This window comes from Apium graveolens, chromosome 10 (assembly GCF_009905375.1).
Source record: "Apium graveolens cultivar Ventura chromosome 10, ASM990537v1, whole genome shotgun sequence".
Lineage (NCBI taxonomy): Eukaryota > Viridiplantae > Streptophyta > Magnoliopsida > Apiales > Apiaceae > Apium > Apium graveolens.
The window spans coordinates 182,563,491-182,577,790 of NC_133656.1; the positions used below are offsets into that span (position 1 = coordinate 182,563,491).

General features: G+C 35.7%; 1 protein-coding gene across 5 annotated transcripts; it reads right to left on the reverse strand.

Moving 5' to 3' along the window:
* Nucleotides 1–1,189: 1,189 nt before the first annotated feature.
* On the reverse strand, nucleotides 1,190–14,092 carry LOC141689122 (uncharacterized). 5 transcript variants are annotated; one of them, XM_074493306.1, is made up of 16 exons: nucleotides 13,823–14,091; nucleotides 12,581–12,667; nucleotides 11,913–12,431; nucleotides 11,558–11,837; nucleotides 10,576–10,874; nucleotides 9,071–9,256; nucleotides 8,141–8,887; nucleotides 7,929–8,023; nucleotides 7,788–7,847; nucleotides 7,620–7,708; nucleotides 6,031–6,621; nucleotides 5,840–5,914; nucleotides 3,978–4,048; nucleotides 3,815–3,872; nucleotides 2,375–2,630; nucleotides 1,190–2,230 (listed from the first exon to the last, which is right to left on the reverse strand). In XM_074493306.1, exons 3-16 carry the CDS (start codon nucleotides 12,323–12,325, stop codon nucleotides 1,566–1,568), a joined length of 3,885 nt encoding a protein of 1,294 aa, XP_074349407.1. In that variant the 5' UTR covers nucleotides 12,326–12,431; nucleotides 12,581–12,667; nucleotides 13,823–14,091; the 3' UTR covers nucleotides 1,190–1,565. The 5 variants fall into 5 exon arrangements, with proteins under 5 accessions (XP_074349407.1, XP_074349408.1, XP_074349406.1 ...); XM_074493307.1 differs by having other exon boundaries at nucleotides 12,581–12,675; XM_074493305.1 differs by having other exon boundaries at nucleotides 12,581–12,693.
* Nucleotides 14,093–14,300: the final 208 nt, after the last annotated feature.

Consider the following 14,300-nt stretch of genomic DNA (forward strand, 5'->3'; position numbering starts at 1 on the left):
CAGTCAGGAGTGTCATTTTTATTTTTATTTTAAATATTTTAAAAAAATAAAATAAAATTTTAAAATTTTAGATAATACTCCACTGATAAATGAGTATCTCACGTGTTACTTCACTCACAAAAGGAGTATATGGGTTGATACTCCACTCCACTGACAAAGGAGTATCATCCTGATACTAAATGGAGTATTTGGTGGGTATTTTGGACAGTTTAATATTTTGATGGGTATTTTTGACGATTTTTATTTAAAAATGGTTATTTTGATTTTTCAACCGCAACTTTAACTAGTATAAATGAAATTACTATTAAAAATAAATAAAGTTATTAATCACGTTTTGTTGATCACATTTTTGAATATTTCGTCAATAATGATGGAGAGGTAAAAAAAATTACAAATTTCATTGAATGGTTGGATAGTAAGATAGTAAAGAAAAATCAAAATAGTAAACTAAAGAATTTCATCAATGTATAAATCCACGACAAAATTTTACTAAGTAATTATATTATGACTGCAACTTTAACTCCTGGAAAAGAAAATACTATTACAAATTTTAAAAAAAAATTATTAAAAAAAATACATGTAATATTTTAAGATAAAATGAGTGTTCTCAAAATAAGGTAAGTACAATAAAAATAAAAAAATGCTTATGGATATTGACTACCATCAGGGATACGCAATATAAACTTGCATGTGTATATGATGGGCAGCTAATCACAAATTTTAAAGATGCTTACTTAAAAATGTATGTGTATTAATGTTTTATATTTTGTTGAATTGTACATAATTTTATCCTTAGTGGATTAATATTAAAATTATTTAGTAATATAAAGATTAAGTTAAAAAATATTCGAAGTACATTTGTTTGTATATCTAGAAATTATAAATAATTATTTAATTTATCACGTAATTTGTAGAATTAGATCAATGCATTCTATGTTATTATATTTATATTTTTGTTGACAAATATGACTATCTGTTGGCGACAGAACAAACTCTTTTTGACCAAAAAAAAAAAAATACTTAAACAAACCCTCATATACTTTCTCGCCCAACATTGGTGCACAACTTCTATGGGCCAGATATTGGTGCACAACTTTTATGAGAAAGATGAATATACTTGGACCTTCAGAATTCTAGACTTCTAGTACCACATGTAATCATTAATATATAATATATGAAAAACTACAGCTAAAAAATTGCCTTCATAATACTTATTTTTAAATACTTTGAATAGAAATATATGTACAAACTGCATTTTGCCCTACAACCCGAGTACAGTGTTTTCTAAGATACAATGACTAGGACATTCTAGCTTGTCTTCAACAACTTATCTGTACAGCTGGAGAGACTTATACAGAGCGAAATCGAAAAGATCCGACGGGCTCAATAGAAAAGAACTCATGTGGTGTTCCTGAAAGAATCTATAGCCTAATTGTAGACTGTGAAGTAATATGACCTGTGTACATGGTCACTTCTTACAATTTACAAGAGCAGGAATAACTCCTCTGTAAACTGTCTCCTCTGTAAATGTGTACTATGAACTGGACTTTACAACAATAGAACCTTCACACCATCATGTTTAATTCTGATAAATCATCCATTGGAATCTCAAGGCCCATAAAATCATTATCTTGCAACCCACCATCATCATCAATACCAAACCATGAATCAATGTCCTCCCCTTGATCACCAAGATCAACAGGAACATCCAGTGCATCCATGTTTGACAAATCAATGGCCTCGGAGGTGGCCAGCATATCCATGTTAAAGTTATTCTTTTCCTTGTCATTACTACTTCGCATCCCGCCTGGGTTTGGCATTGAAGACGATCCTGTTTTTGGTTGCTCCGAAACTTTCGCAATAAGCCCATTAACTGCAGATAGTTGAGTGGTTTTCTGTTTAGGCTTTGACTTGTATTTCCTCTCTCCCTTGGCACTACCAGATGTTGGCCGACCAAGTTTGGTGGTTCCGTTTCTCGATGAAAATTCTCTGCTATTCCCCTTCCCTTCTCTGTCCCTATCACTCCTCTTTCCCTTGGCACTACTTGAAAGGGACGTTCTAACAACACCCCCGACAACATCATCAAGTAGCAACTCCCTCTCTTTAACTCTATTAGACCATGTATCTTCATTTCCGATAGTTCTCTCGGCTGGGCTGTTCATTGATGAGAGTGGACCAAAGGAATACATATCATTGTTGCTTAATGAAGGACTTTGTTGCGAGTGTACCCCTACAAGAGCGCGAAAACATATGTAAATTACAAACTCTAATGTTAAAGTCTACACAGGATTTTTTTTTTGTTTTTGACAACACATCCAAGAATTTCTTGGTGTAACGAAACTTGTAGATTTGGTTAATGGATAAGAAGCATTACCTGAAATTCTACCATCAATGCAATTAAATTTTCCAGATTCACCATCTGTGCTAGCAGCTAATTGTTGAGCATCACTAAACTGGGACAGCCTAGATAGGAACATTTCCCTGAATAAGGGCTCGCTGAAGCAGCTGTTGCCCGTAATTTCAAATTGCTGGCACCGATCCAGTGTCCGTTTAACAAATGCTAAAGCAGCTTGCTTGGCCATTTTTCCGCTGGCACTCTTCCCACCAGGTGCATTTGGGCCCCAACAACTCTGTCAAATGAAAAAAATTAATGTGTTTGCCCATACAAAAGCGAAATTAAAAAAAATAAATAAATATATATATATATATATTCAGATACAATATTCACAATGCATTCCAGCCTATATCAAACAGGTTAAGTACTAGGTTGTTTCTTCTTTCCCTACGACACAGGAATAACATTGTAGCCCCAAGTGATTCATACTGTAAACAACCAGCAAAACAAAAAAGAGGTCGGTTGCTTGATTTCAAAATGTGTTCATCAGCTAGTCTCTCTCTATGTACATGTCTATAGCATATTGAGCATTGTAAGGCACAAATTTACCTAAATCAAAATCACCCACGACAGCACAGGCAAAGATAGAAATGTGGTTTGCAATAAAGCACACTTTACTGGTCAAAGGTAAAGCAACAGGCTGAGTAGAGTAACCAAAGGTAAGCAATCATTAGATGATCGAAAAGGGAAAGTAAGATGCACTGCATAAGAGAAGTGGTTTTTCTTAATTCGGTGTTGGTAAGAGAGTGATCGGAATCAACATAGTAGGATTTAGTTGTTTCACATATATTCAGTTTAGACTTTCAAATCATGTTACAAAAGCTTTTTACAACCATAGATAAAACTTTGGTGACAAATCTACCTATAAATCCAAATTATTGAAGTCACAATTCTACATACTTGGCGATTAAATGTAAACAGCAATTAAACGCAGTTTCATAAAAACAGCACATACAAGAACACTATCTACGATTTTTCCAAGCATTAACAGTGCTTCATTAATTTCATACAAGCTAGATCTGAAATTATCCGCTTCTCATCGTAGTTCAGAATCACACACATAAATACATAACATATATGGGAATTGGCAATATTTTACATACATAACCATTGATTAAGATATCAACATATGCTACCGGAAAATATTTAAGGCACTTTGTCTTTGAGATCTCATTGAGATAAAATTCATTGATTTTTTACTAATCTTAGTAACACTTGTTGAATCAAGTTGCCCGGTTTTTTGTTCTTGTATTATTTTTGTGAATCATAAATAACTACTTCCTCGCCAAATTTAATCAAAACATCCCCATTGGCTTTTTCTGACCTATCAAGCATAGAAGGCTCAAGAAAAATGTATGCCCTGAGATAATTTAGATTAGGACATAAATGATGAGATAGGAGTAAAAGTGCTCGAGTTACCATGTATTTCTGATAAGCCATTCCAACAAGTTTGTCAAGAGCAGCTTGTTGAAACCCCCTATTTAACATCAAAGTTTTTAGTCGCGGAGCCTTAATGTGTACACAATTAAGATGAAAAATATAAAAAGATGATATATTAAATAGAAAGAAGATTCATTAATACTTCTCTTGCAGCTCTCTTGCTTTCGTTGCAGAATTAAAGAGTTTATCGAGCATCTCCTTCTTTCTGCAAACCTGTAGGATTAACTACAATTAAAAGACACTACAAGAAATAAATGTATAGTGGCAGAAATTGTTCAGACATGGAGAGACAAATCAACAGTGGCAGAAATTGTTCAGACATGGAGAGACAAATCAACAGTAAGTACTTCCCGTAGTTGGAAGCTTTATAAATTAGAACAGAAGTCAACAATTTTGGGTTACACAAGTACAATAGTGAAGACGCAATACCGGAGGCAGAAGCTAGCCCCTTCATGTGACAAATCTTGATAGTGCATCTAAAATCAACCTCTAATCATTGGTAAGGAGTCAATACGTTGCCTCTATGTTGATGTAAACTACTTAATGAATTACTAGGAGCAAAAAATGGCAAGGACCAGAATAAAAGGCTATATGGTGAGTTTGCAGCATTTGCACAAGTAAATTAGTTTATAAAAAATAATGTTGGAAAGGAAACCTCCGATTTAGGCTTCCTTTGTTTCACAACAAATGTTTTACTAATTTTCCCGCATTTGTGTAGCTTTAGAAAAACAATTCCTGAATTTTTTATTATCCTGCATTTTGTTTGATTTCTGGAAAATATTTTCCTGATTTCTTGCGTTTTTTTTGGTTTCACGAAAATAAAATATTTTCTAGAAGAAATTCATTTAAAAAATTACGAGTTCCTAAAAAATGTCTTCCCCTTCACAAAAGAGAAAAACTGTTTTTTACTAATTTTCATATACTATTTCATGAGCCAAATCACGGACAATATTTCCTCGAAATCATTTCCTAAAAAATTCTTGAAGATTGTTTTCCAAACTAATATTCTATGGGAATTCATCATCATCTGCAAAAACATTCCCAAAAACTGTTTTTCAGAAGTTATTTTCCGACAAACAATGGAGCCATGACATATTCTTATATTCTAGCATATATTTTTCCTCAACCACGTGGTTGATGCAAAACAAGATATGAGCAAATGTCGCAAGTACATGTCCAAACAGTAAGAGCCCAAAGTTAGAGCACCACAGTTTAGTACAACCAAATATGATTTAACTCAGGAGGGTACACAGATTTGTGCAAAGATCCTGATACTCGGAACACATGTGAAATCCTATAAATGAGACTAAAACTAATTGATACCTAATTTCCAATATTTACCTACCATCACAATTAATGATGGAAACAACTTGTATGAATCTAATACCATAATATTTTGACTAATGTTATAAATCCAGGGTACATTAGTAACTCAGTCTCCGGACTCAATAAACCTACCCAAAATAAATTACAATTAACTTAAATTCTTCAAAATAATTGAAAATATTCGTGTTAACTCTATTTCCTTGCCCAGCACCAAATAGTGGGGTTCACATATTTCTTTCTCATATATATCTTGTGATAAGTCAACATAGTTCTCCCATTTGTAAATTGATATTGAGAACAAGGCTGCATTTAATTTAAAGGCCAGCAATGATAGATACACGGACAGCCGCCAAAGAAGATCAAAGGTTACTGACAATATTTTAATACTTATTTCATATTCTATTATAAGCATGTGATTGTGAACCTATTCTTAAAATGACAATTTGCAATCCAATTTTCATGAAAGTTTCTCAATTTACTTGCACTGCTTCAGATGGATTTTCCCAGTGAAGCAGTCAGGTTTGATAATTTATATCAGAATAGTATAATGTGAAGTTGTGGCAGCAGCCTGTTAGTTACGTATCTAATTTGCTTTTACCTGGCCTCAAGACGAAAATCTTAGACAACTCGGTGACAATTTGACTTAAAAACTTTTTTAATTTACGGGTCATTAGTTACCTGGTCATGGTACTTGTCTTCAAGTAGACTGATATCACGGGTAATTTCTTCCTCGCCCGTTTGCACTAAATCAGGCTGGAAGGAAAAAACAAGAACAATAAGATATACATAAACAAGAATCATATCTTCATAAAAAAGGTGACAATTTCACGTTTAGAAGTTAAAAAAGAATCACAAAAATAACCACTTACCACTCTTTCAGGGGAAAGTCCAATACTCTGGATCTCTAGTACTGCTCTTTCATTGAAGGACATTTTGTTATACTGAACGTCAGAACAAGAAAAGACAGGTACAACTGAATGGTCAGGATGAAAACCATTTTGGGAAAGATCGAAGCCAGATGAACTCCACATGTCATGCCTCGACAATGTGTTCTTATCTGCTACATCATGCTCCATATCATCATAAGATCGACAAGAATTTATTTTATATCCGTTACAACCGTTACGTCCAGAAAGCTCAAAGCTTTTTATCGAGCCGTTATTGTAATAACCAGCTTCTATCTGTCCATCTGGCTCAAATTCGGATTCATGTATATTGAATTCCATTTCTTCATTTCCGCTACCACTATGCTCTTCATCTACATCCTCTGTAATCAAAGCAGAAAGAAGTATTTGGCAAAGGGAAATTTCGCTAGACATCCCTGTTCCTGTGGCTGCATCTTCTGGGCTAAGCTCTGGGCGGTTTGTATCATACATGTCTCCTGCACGTTTAAACATGCCAAATCCTCTGCTACCTAACGGTGCTGCATTTGGTGTTGATGGAATGGAATCTCCATCTCGCTGTAAGGGCGCGATATAGACAAATTAGCATGATCTAAGCAAAAACTCTCAAAAGGCAAGGGTTCCATCTCAAGTCATAAATCAAATTTAGTTAAAATATTGAAGAAATTAAGTGATCCATAAAACAACAGGAAGAGGCAAGAACATCTTTAACAAAGAAATGACCAGAGTCATATCAGTGAAACAAGTAAATGTATTCTTTTTTCCCGATTTCTCCAGACTTTATTCCGCGTAACAGAAAAATTACCTAATGAACTAGTACACTAAGAGGAAAGTTCTGTTACTTCAGTCCAACAATATGGAAGCATGTAGAATCCATCAAAATGCAATCTACATAACATGTCTTTCTGATAAAGGTACGTTGCCCGGGACTCAGTTGAGACCTGTGAGAGCCAGAAACGAGTATGGATCCATACATCGAATTTTCAGTTCGAAACTACTAGGCTCGGATGTGGTTTCGTAATTGGGTACATGTGGGTGACCCAACAATTGGCACACAAGAGTGACGCGCTGAATTTTAATTATTCTATATTAAAAAAAGCAGTTACACTTCCAATAAATCTGCTCCAATTATTTTTATGAGTATTTATAACAAATATTCAAGAAAGAAAATAATAATATAACATAAAGAATAGATCTTTTGCTCCCCGATTTAGTTTTGGAGTGGAGTGCTAGACGATCATGTTTCCCGTAACAACAATGAAAGGACTCAGACTCCCATACTACACTTACATCCTATCCTATCTGAAAATAAGGTAAACATAATGGAGAGAATTAATGGAAACACTGAAATGTCTAACAGCGATGGAAACCAACTATATGCAAACTATAGGGTGGATCAGCTTGGTGAACAATTCCCTTCCCAGAGTTTGCTTTGCACTCTAACGGGTTTCCTTCCATGAGTTCACTCTCCTATGGTATATCATAATTTTCCAGAAACTTGCCCAACAGACAAGAAGTCTATTTTATTCATATGTGCGGATGGATACAGAAAATACCTGCTCCTTCAAAAATGTCATGTTCCCATCAGATACAAATCCAAATAATGGCTCCATCTGCCGCCAAAACGAACTTGACAAGGCGTGAGCTGCATTAATATTAATATATAAATAACTGTAAAATATTAGAATTCCTCTTTGAAATGTAACCAAATGACTATAACATACCAGGATTAGAAACAGCATTTGCAGCAGCCAATAGCTCTTCATGCCCATCATCTGAACCAACTGGTAAAAACAACGAGTTTTAATATATTAGAGATAAACACGAATTACAAAGTTATTCCTGAAAGATTTGAATAGAAGTACCGAGAAAATCTGCTGCCGCATTCACTGTGGTATGCTTCTGACGTGTATAAGCCTTGCGGTCCGAGAGTTTCCTAGTTGGCGGTCGGCCTGCTTTACTGAGAACATTTATTAGACAACAAGGCGTCAGTCATTGCCCCCAGCGAATAGAATACAGGGTAGCTATTTAATTACCCAAACACTAGAAAAACTCAAAAAAGACAAAACAACTCGACCTTTCAGTCTTATCGAAACCAAGTTTAGCACTTCTAAGCTGCTTCGCAGTTCCCATATTTCCATATTTTTCAGTTAATGGAGCAAGTGACCTTGTCGACGTGAAACCTCTCCCAGTTCTCCCTTGCCTACGTACGCCATCTCCAAGATCCTCCCTACTAGCTACCTTATTTTTCCTTGGTGGTAGGAGAAGAGGTGATAGTTTCTGAATTTTCTTGCCTGATTTATCATCTAACTCATCCGATTTTTTGCTTTTACTAGATTTAGTTTCAGCTGCTCCAGATTCCTCACTTTCTAATGTGGCAGTTGGTAAAACTTCCCCTTTTAGTTTAACCTGCTGCGGAGAATTGCCAGAAACGCGCCTTGGAAAGCCTAATCCATTTTCACTGCCTGCAACATCAGATATGGTATCTAAGGAAGTAGTTTCCTCATTACTTGGAATGATAGGGACAAGATTTGTCCTTCTTGCTGTGCGAGACATCTTTTGAGGCCGGTGGCTTGCCCATTGAGCAACTGGAGGTGATGACGCCTGTGCAGACGGTGTTCTTTTACGATTACTAGCCCCGACTGGAACCGAATTCTTGCTTGTACAATGAGAAACCTCCCAGTCTTTAGCAGCAGTTGCCCTCTGAATAACTGGAGAGAGCTTCGGAACAATACCTGAACTTGACCGTGGAGCACGAGGAGCAGCATTCAGTTTTGCACTTGATGTAGGACTGCCCGAACTGAATTCCTCCCGTGTATTAGCCCTGAATCAGCGGAGAAATAGTGCAAACATGTTAAATGAACTGAAACTGAATTTGCAGAACGAAACAATAAGAAAAAATAAAATAAAAAGTATAAACAGCAAAGCTAATGGCCACTCTTATAGCTTTAATGTGAAAGTCTTTAAACAACAAGTATAGCAAAGCAAGCATCAGCTTTTTCCTTACTTGTTAATAACTCTAGGATTAACCCTTTCCTTGTCTGAATTGACAGTATGGTCTCTTCTATCCTGGAGGGGAAGACTATTATCCTGCTCAGACCTGGGGACAGCAGAACGCATGCCCATGCTAGTCTGCTGTGCCTGGGAGGTTACATCGGCCTTTACAACAACAATTCCGTTAGCACCTCCTGGCCTGCATTAGGATGTACATGATATCAGGATCTTTGCACAAAAACATGTGCATATTACAGTATGAGGGGATATAATCCCATATTTGACTTGCATAGTAAAAACCTATGTAGCAAGTGTAGGTACTACTATATGATTCCTCATATGCCTTCACTACAAAATTTGCCGCCTAAGGATAAGTAGCCTCAATTTGCAGTACATAACACAGAGTATAACACGTTTGCATTTTCTCTCCAACTTCTGTCTATACTCTCTATAAACGATCCAATATTTCCATAATAAATAGATAGGTAACACGAATCATTCTACATCATGATTGTTTATATAGTCAGAAGTCAGAACTATCCAGAAAAAATATAGAAACCAAAACATATAAAAACCAGACCCATTTCTGTCCAATGCAGATTTCAAAGTTAGGGTCTTAAAGGAAACCGACTCTTCAATTTTCCCCAAGTACCCTGTTGGACACTCGTCACCTGGATATGGGTTTGGACATTAGTACACTTATTTTAAGACAAAAATTGGTATCATTTCTAAAAGAATGTCTGGTCCGACACTTGGACGCAATTCCATCTTAAACACTTCGAGCTGAGTCCAGGTAACACGAATGATACTACTGTATGCATCATAATCACTAATATGCTTCAGTTTATATGACATAGGGTAAAAGTAACTCTACTTATATGAACCCCGGTAACAGACAGCACGATGTTTTGATCTACATATAGATTCACGGTGTGTCTATTACTCTTTCAGTCTATTCATGGAAACAAGAAGTGGCCGAGGGGATCTTAAAAAGGCAACGGACAGTCAAATAATAATGTAAAGGTAGCAAAAGTAGTTTATAGATAGTAAACTCTTCATTTCCTTCATTCAAAACGTGGAAAGCAGCATCCCCATCACTCTCCCGAAAAATATAGAGTTGTAAAGAGTAAAGCTATTATGCTATATTACTATACATATTGTCCAACAATTGCAACTAAAATCATATCTATACTAATCTTGATGCTCGAGAAAGTAGCATCTCCTAAAACACCTAATCAGTCCTGCCCATCTCAAATTTATATAGAGGGTAAAAATTGGTATTAATTAGAAATATATTAAAATTTACTGGAAATGAAATGGGTTAAGATATATGTCAACTAAAAATGGAAAATTTGCCTAAACCTAAACAGCTTCACCAAATATTATTAGCAATAAGACTGCTACATTTTATGAATGTATAATTTCAGTTCAACTGATGTAACGGTTTCAAACACATTCTATCTCTAAAAGTTTCAAACTTTCAAGTTTAGATGAAGTCCATAGATTTTGTACGAGTACCTGTAAGCATATGAATCACTTGATCTAGGGCGACCATCAGAAAGGAGTCTTGGGAGAGCTCCTTGTTTTGGTTCCCTGTACCCATCAACAGCTTTTGATGCTGGTGAGCTTGGAGCCATTTCTGCCTTTATAACAGAACGTTTCTTCTTCATTTTAGACTTCTCCCAACCATCGCCACCAATAGCTAAATTCTGATCATCAGCTTGACCTATGCTATTACTTGAAAATCTCAACCCCTCTTTATTATCCCTATCAGCAGTTCCAGGTGTCCTTGCAGGAGTACTTGGCCGAACATCAATCTATCAGAGAATTAAAGTCAGGCCTTAATAAGCAAATTGATACAAATTTACTATGACCAAGGGGAAAAGAAATCAACTATCTGGTACAAGATTCTTAAAAAAATATGAAAAGACAGCTCCAATGCAGGAAAAAAAATAATGTAATTAACAAATAAAAAACAAGTCAGAAAGACCATACAGTTTACTACTTTCTCAAAGCTAGTGAAAGATGCAATTAATATATTAATTTGTCTCCTGCAACTCATAAGATATATTTCTTGGAAAAAAACAAGCACTTCTTCAATAGCTTTACCAAGTAAACATGTCTTATATACACAAGGACAATAGTACAACCTTGTAAAACAGCCTACAATAGTGTAAAAGACATAAACTTTTAGCTTAAGGAAAAGGAACACTATTACCATCAACAAAACAAGCTTAAAAAGAATATTTCTTATATCAACAGTTTGCAAATCAACTGAAACCAATAAGTTTATGTATGAACAATACCTAAAGAAGTGTACATTGCACTTAACACTAAAGAAAAAATCGTAAGCCCTCACAAATCAAGATGGAAGTTTAAAATGGCATCGAGGTAGCAACTATCTACTGACATTATTTCAACAACAAATTAACAATGGTACAAGAATAATTGACTTGCAACCAATAAAGCAAAGAATAAACAAAAAGTTCAACAAACAAACCCTGGGATCCACCATGGATGTTCTGGTTCGTTTACTTGGAATAACATTCTTGGACCTTTCTTCTGGCTTTTGTTGATCAAGTTCAAAACCACTGGGCAGGGCATGGCTCTGTGGGCCCAATTTACCTGCACCAGCCCCCACAGCTGAACGATCACTTGCAAATAATGCACTGGGCCGCTCGCCAGATAGTACGTCAGGTCGGGACCGTTTCCTTGATGGTATGCTAGGAAAACACTTGTTGACCACCAATAACCCTTCATTGAAGATCTTCACACGCTCCCTGAATATATAACATGCTGCACTTTCATAGACTGAAATTCATCATTCATTCAAAAAAAAGAGCTGAAATATTTACCTGGCTTTAATTGAGCTTTCACGCAAACCAATCCTGAACCTTTTTAGTTCCTCAGGCGAAACGGAAGCTACTTTGCTTTTTGTAGAACTAGATGGGGATTCATCTGGTTGAATGCCAATAGCAAGTCCAGCAAACCGCTTGAACTCCCCTTGCCGATTTAATTTGTGATCCACGATTATTGCTTTTGGATCGAACCTCAAGCATTGTAAGAAGCTCATAACATCTCCTTGAGTTACAGACGAGGTGCTTCTTGACATACTTGGAAGAGCTGATAAAATAGGATTCTCCACATTCTCACGAAAGCTGCTTGATCTAACAAAGGAAGCTGCCATGTAGGATCCACGCTGGCCAGAGGCATACAAAGGCCTATCCGGACTAGCAGAAGACAGATCGAATTTATTAGATGTCGCCATTGCATCGGTTTCCAAGCCTTCACTGTGCTGAAGACCAGATGAAAGCAATTGTGCATGGCACCATAGTAATGCTAAACCTTTATCAACAGCAACCCCCTAATCGCACCTGCATAATTACAAATTCAAGAGTGAAGCCAAAATTTTCTGAAAAACGAAATGGCTCTATAAGAGCAACAGACTGAAAGTCAAATGTCTACACTTCTACACAATCTTGGAAGCTTCGTAAGTTTATTGGTATTTTATGTAGGAACCAACCTTGAATTTTTTTTCCCAGTTGGCCTTCCTTTGTGGGTTATCTACCCACCCTTGGTTAACTCTTTCTTCACTTGAACTATAATGACACTAGAATTCTAAGCTTGTGTCAGGACCTACGTTACCATATAAAACAAAAATCATACAAGCCCGCGAGAAAGATACAAACAACTGGTGCATAATTTAGAGAAGATCTATATAGTGCTGCATAACTTACCTCAGATGATGTCACAAATGTATACAAAGGTCAAGCGAGATGTTCAAGATGGAGAACTCAATATAAGATATGCACATACTAATAGGTCCTTGGATGAATTTAAATATTATTTATCAAAAAACCATAAATCCTTAAAAATGGATTTGTCCATGTAAACCTACTATAAATGGAAGAAAACTTGTACTAGATCTTCCTACAGAGTTTATGATATTAAGCCTACTGAATTACAAAAACTTTGCCAAAAGTTCTCTTATCAAGACTAACGAATCCTATTAATCTGAAGTAATCCAATACGTGAACAATACAAAAATCCAAACAAAATTAATCATTGTCTAATTCTCACCAGTGTCTTACTAATAAAATCCCAGATATTCTAATTTATATTAAGATCAAACCTAAACATCATTCCTACATAAGAAAGCACACTGTCGCCAATTAAAGTTCAATAAGCAAATAGCAAAGACAGTTAATTATACAATAAAACCAGCTACACATACAGTTAAAACATTAAATAAACAGCACTCAGAAATCATTCTCAATCATATCTATCAACATCCTTTCCTTTTCAATTCTACGCTAATGTCTAGTTCAATTCACCTCAATAAACATACTGATCCCTATTTATCGAACAATCCCACTACAAATCAACACATCTAGCCTCTCTGCATTCATCCAAAACCGAACAACCAATCCGTAAACATAAACCTACTCACTCCGCCAATTTCAACTCCGATTACATACTTATAACCTCAATTTCAGCTGAATCACAAAATCAAACAAAAATTCATCGTTATCGAAAACAAAACCCTAGAAATCAAATCAACGTCGTAACAAAGCAAAATTCAGCTTCAGCTCAACACAATACACATAATTATAGATACATACATGTATAAGCACGTGAATTAACTAACTAAAACCCTAAAAACATGAATTGAATCAAACAAATTATGAATACTTCAACTCAATTAAACGAATTGAATACGATACATATACGTATACGTATACGAGGCGTGTATGTCTATATTTACCTGATTGTATGTATATGTGGATTGAATTGAGAATCGAAGAATTGAGAGATCTGTGTGAATTCAAGTTGGAGGTGCCATGAGAGACGAGGCGCCCAGTGTTATGATCGGAGATGTGTTGGCTTTTGAGGTAAATTGACTATTTTGCCCTTGGTTTTGGGGGGTGATTGTGTTGGGATGGAGGTGATGTGGAAGGGTATAAAGGGGAAGAAAGTGTTGAGGTCGGGTTAACTCGAGTGGATTCGTGTTTGACTTTCGTTTGGTCAAGGATTCAGGCGGTATAGAGGTGTTGATTGAGATTTTATGGGTTACAACGGTGCTAATGATAACTAGCTCATATATTTTTTAATCTCTCTCTATAAATACATCCATTTTTTTACGGGTGAAGCGAACAATAAATTGTACCATAGTACCTCGTCCAATAACAAATTTTATTTTACGGAAATAAATTATGTTGAGCCTGTAGTTATAACAGTTTTAT

Bases quoted from the DNA above. Each gene is read 5' to 3' on its own strand.
- LOC141689122 (XM_074493308.1), bottom strand. From the start codon at position 12,325: ATGGCGACATCTAATAAATTCGATCTGTCTTCTGCTAGTCCGGATAGG. The intron at 4,049-5,839 runs GTAACTAATGAC...TTAATCCTACAG, and splicing joins AAGACAAGTACCATGACCAG to GTTTGCAGAAAGAAGGAGAT. The intron at 2,631-3,814 runs GTAACTCGAGCA...TTCATTTGACAG, and splicing joins TGGCTTATCAGAAATACATG to AGTTGTTGGGGCCCAAATGC.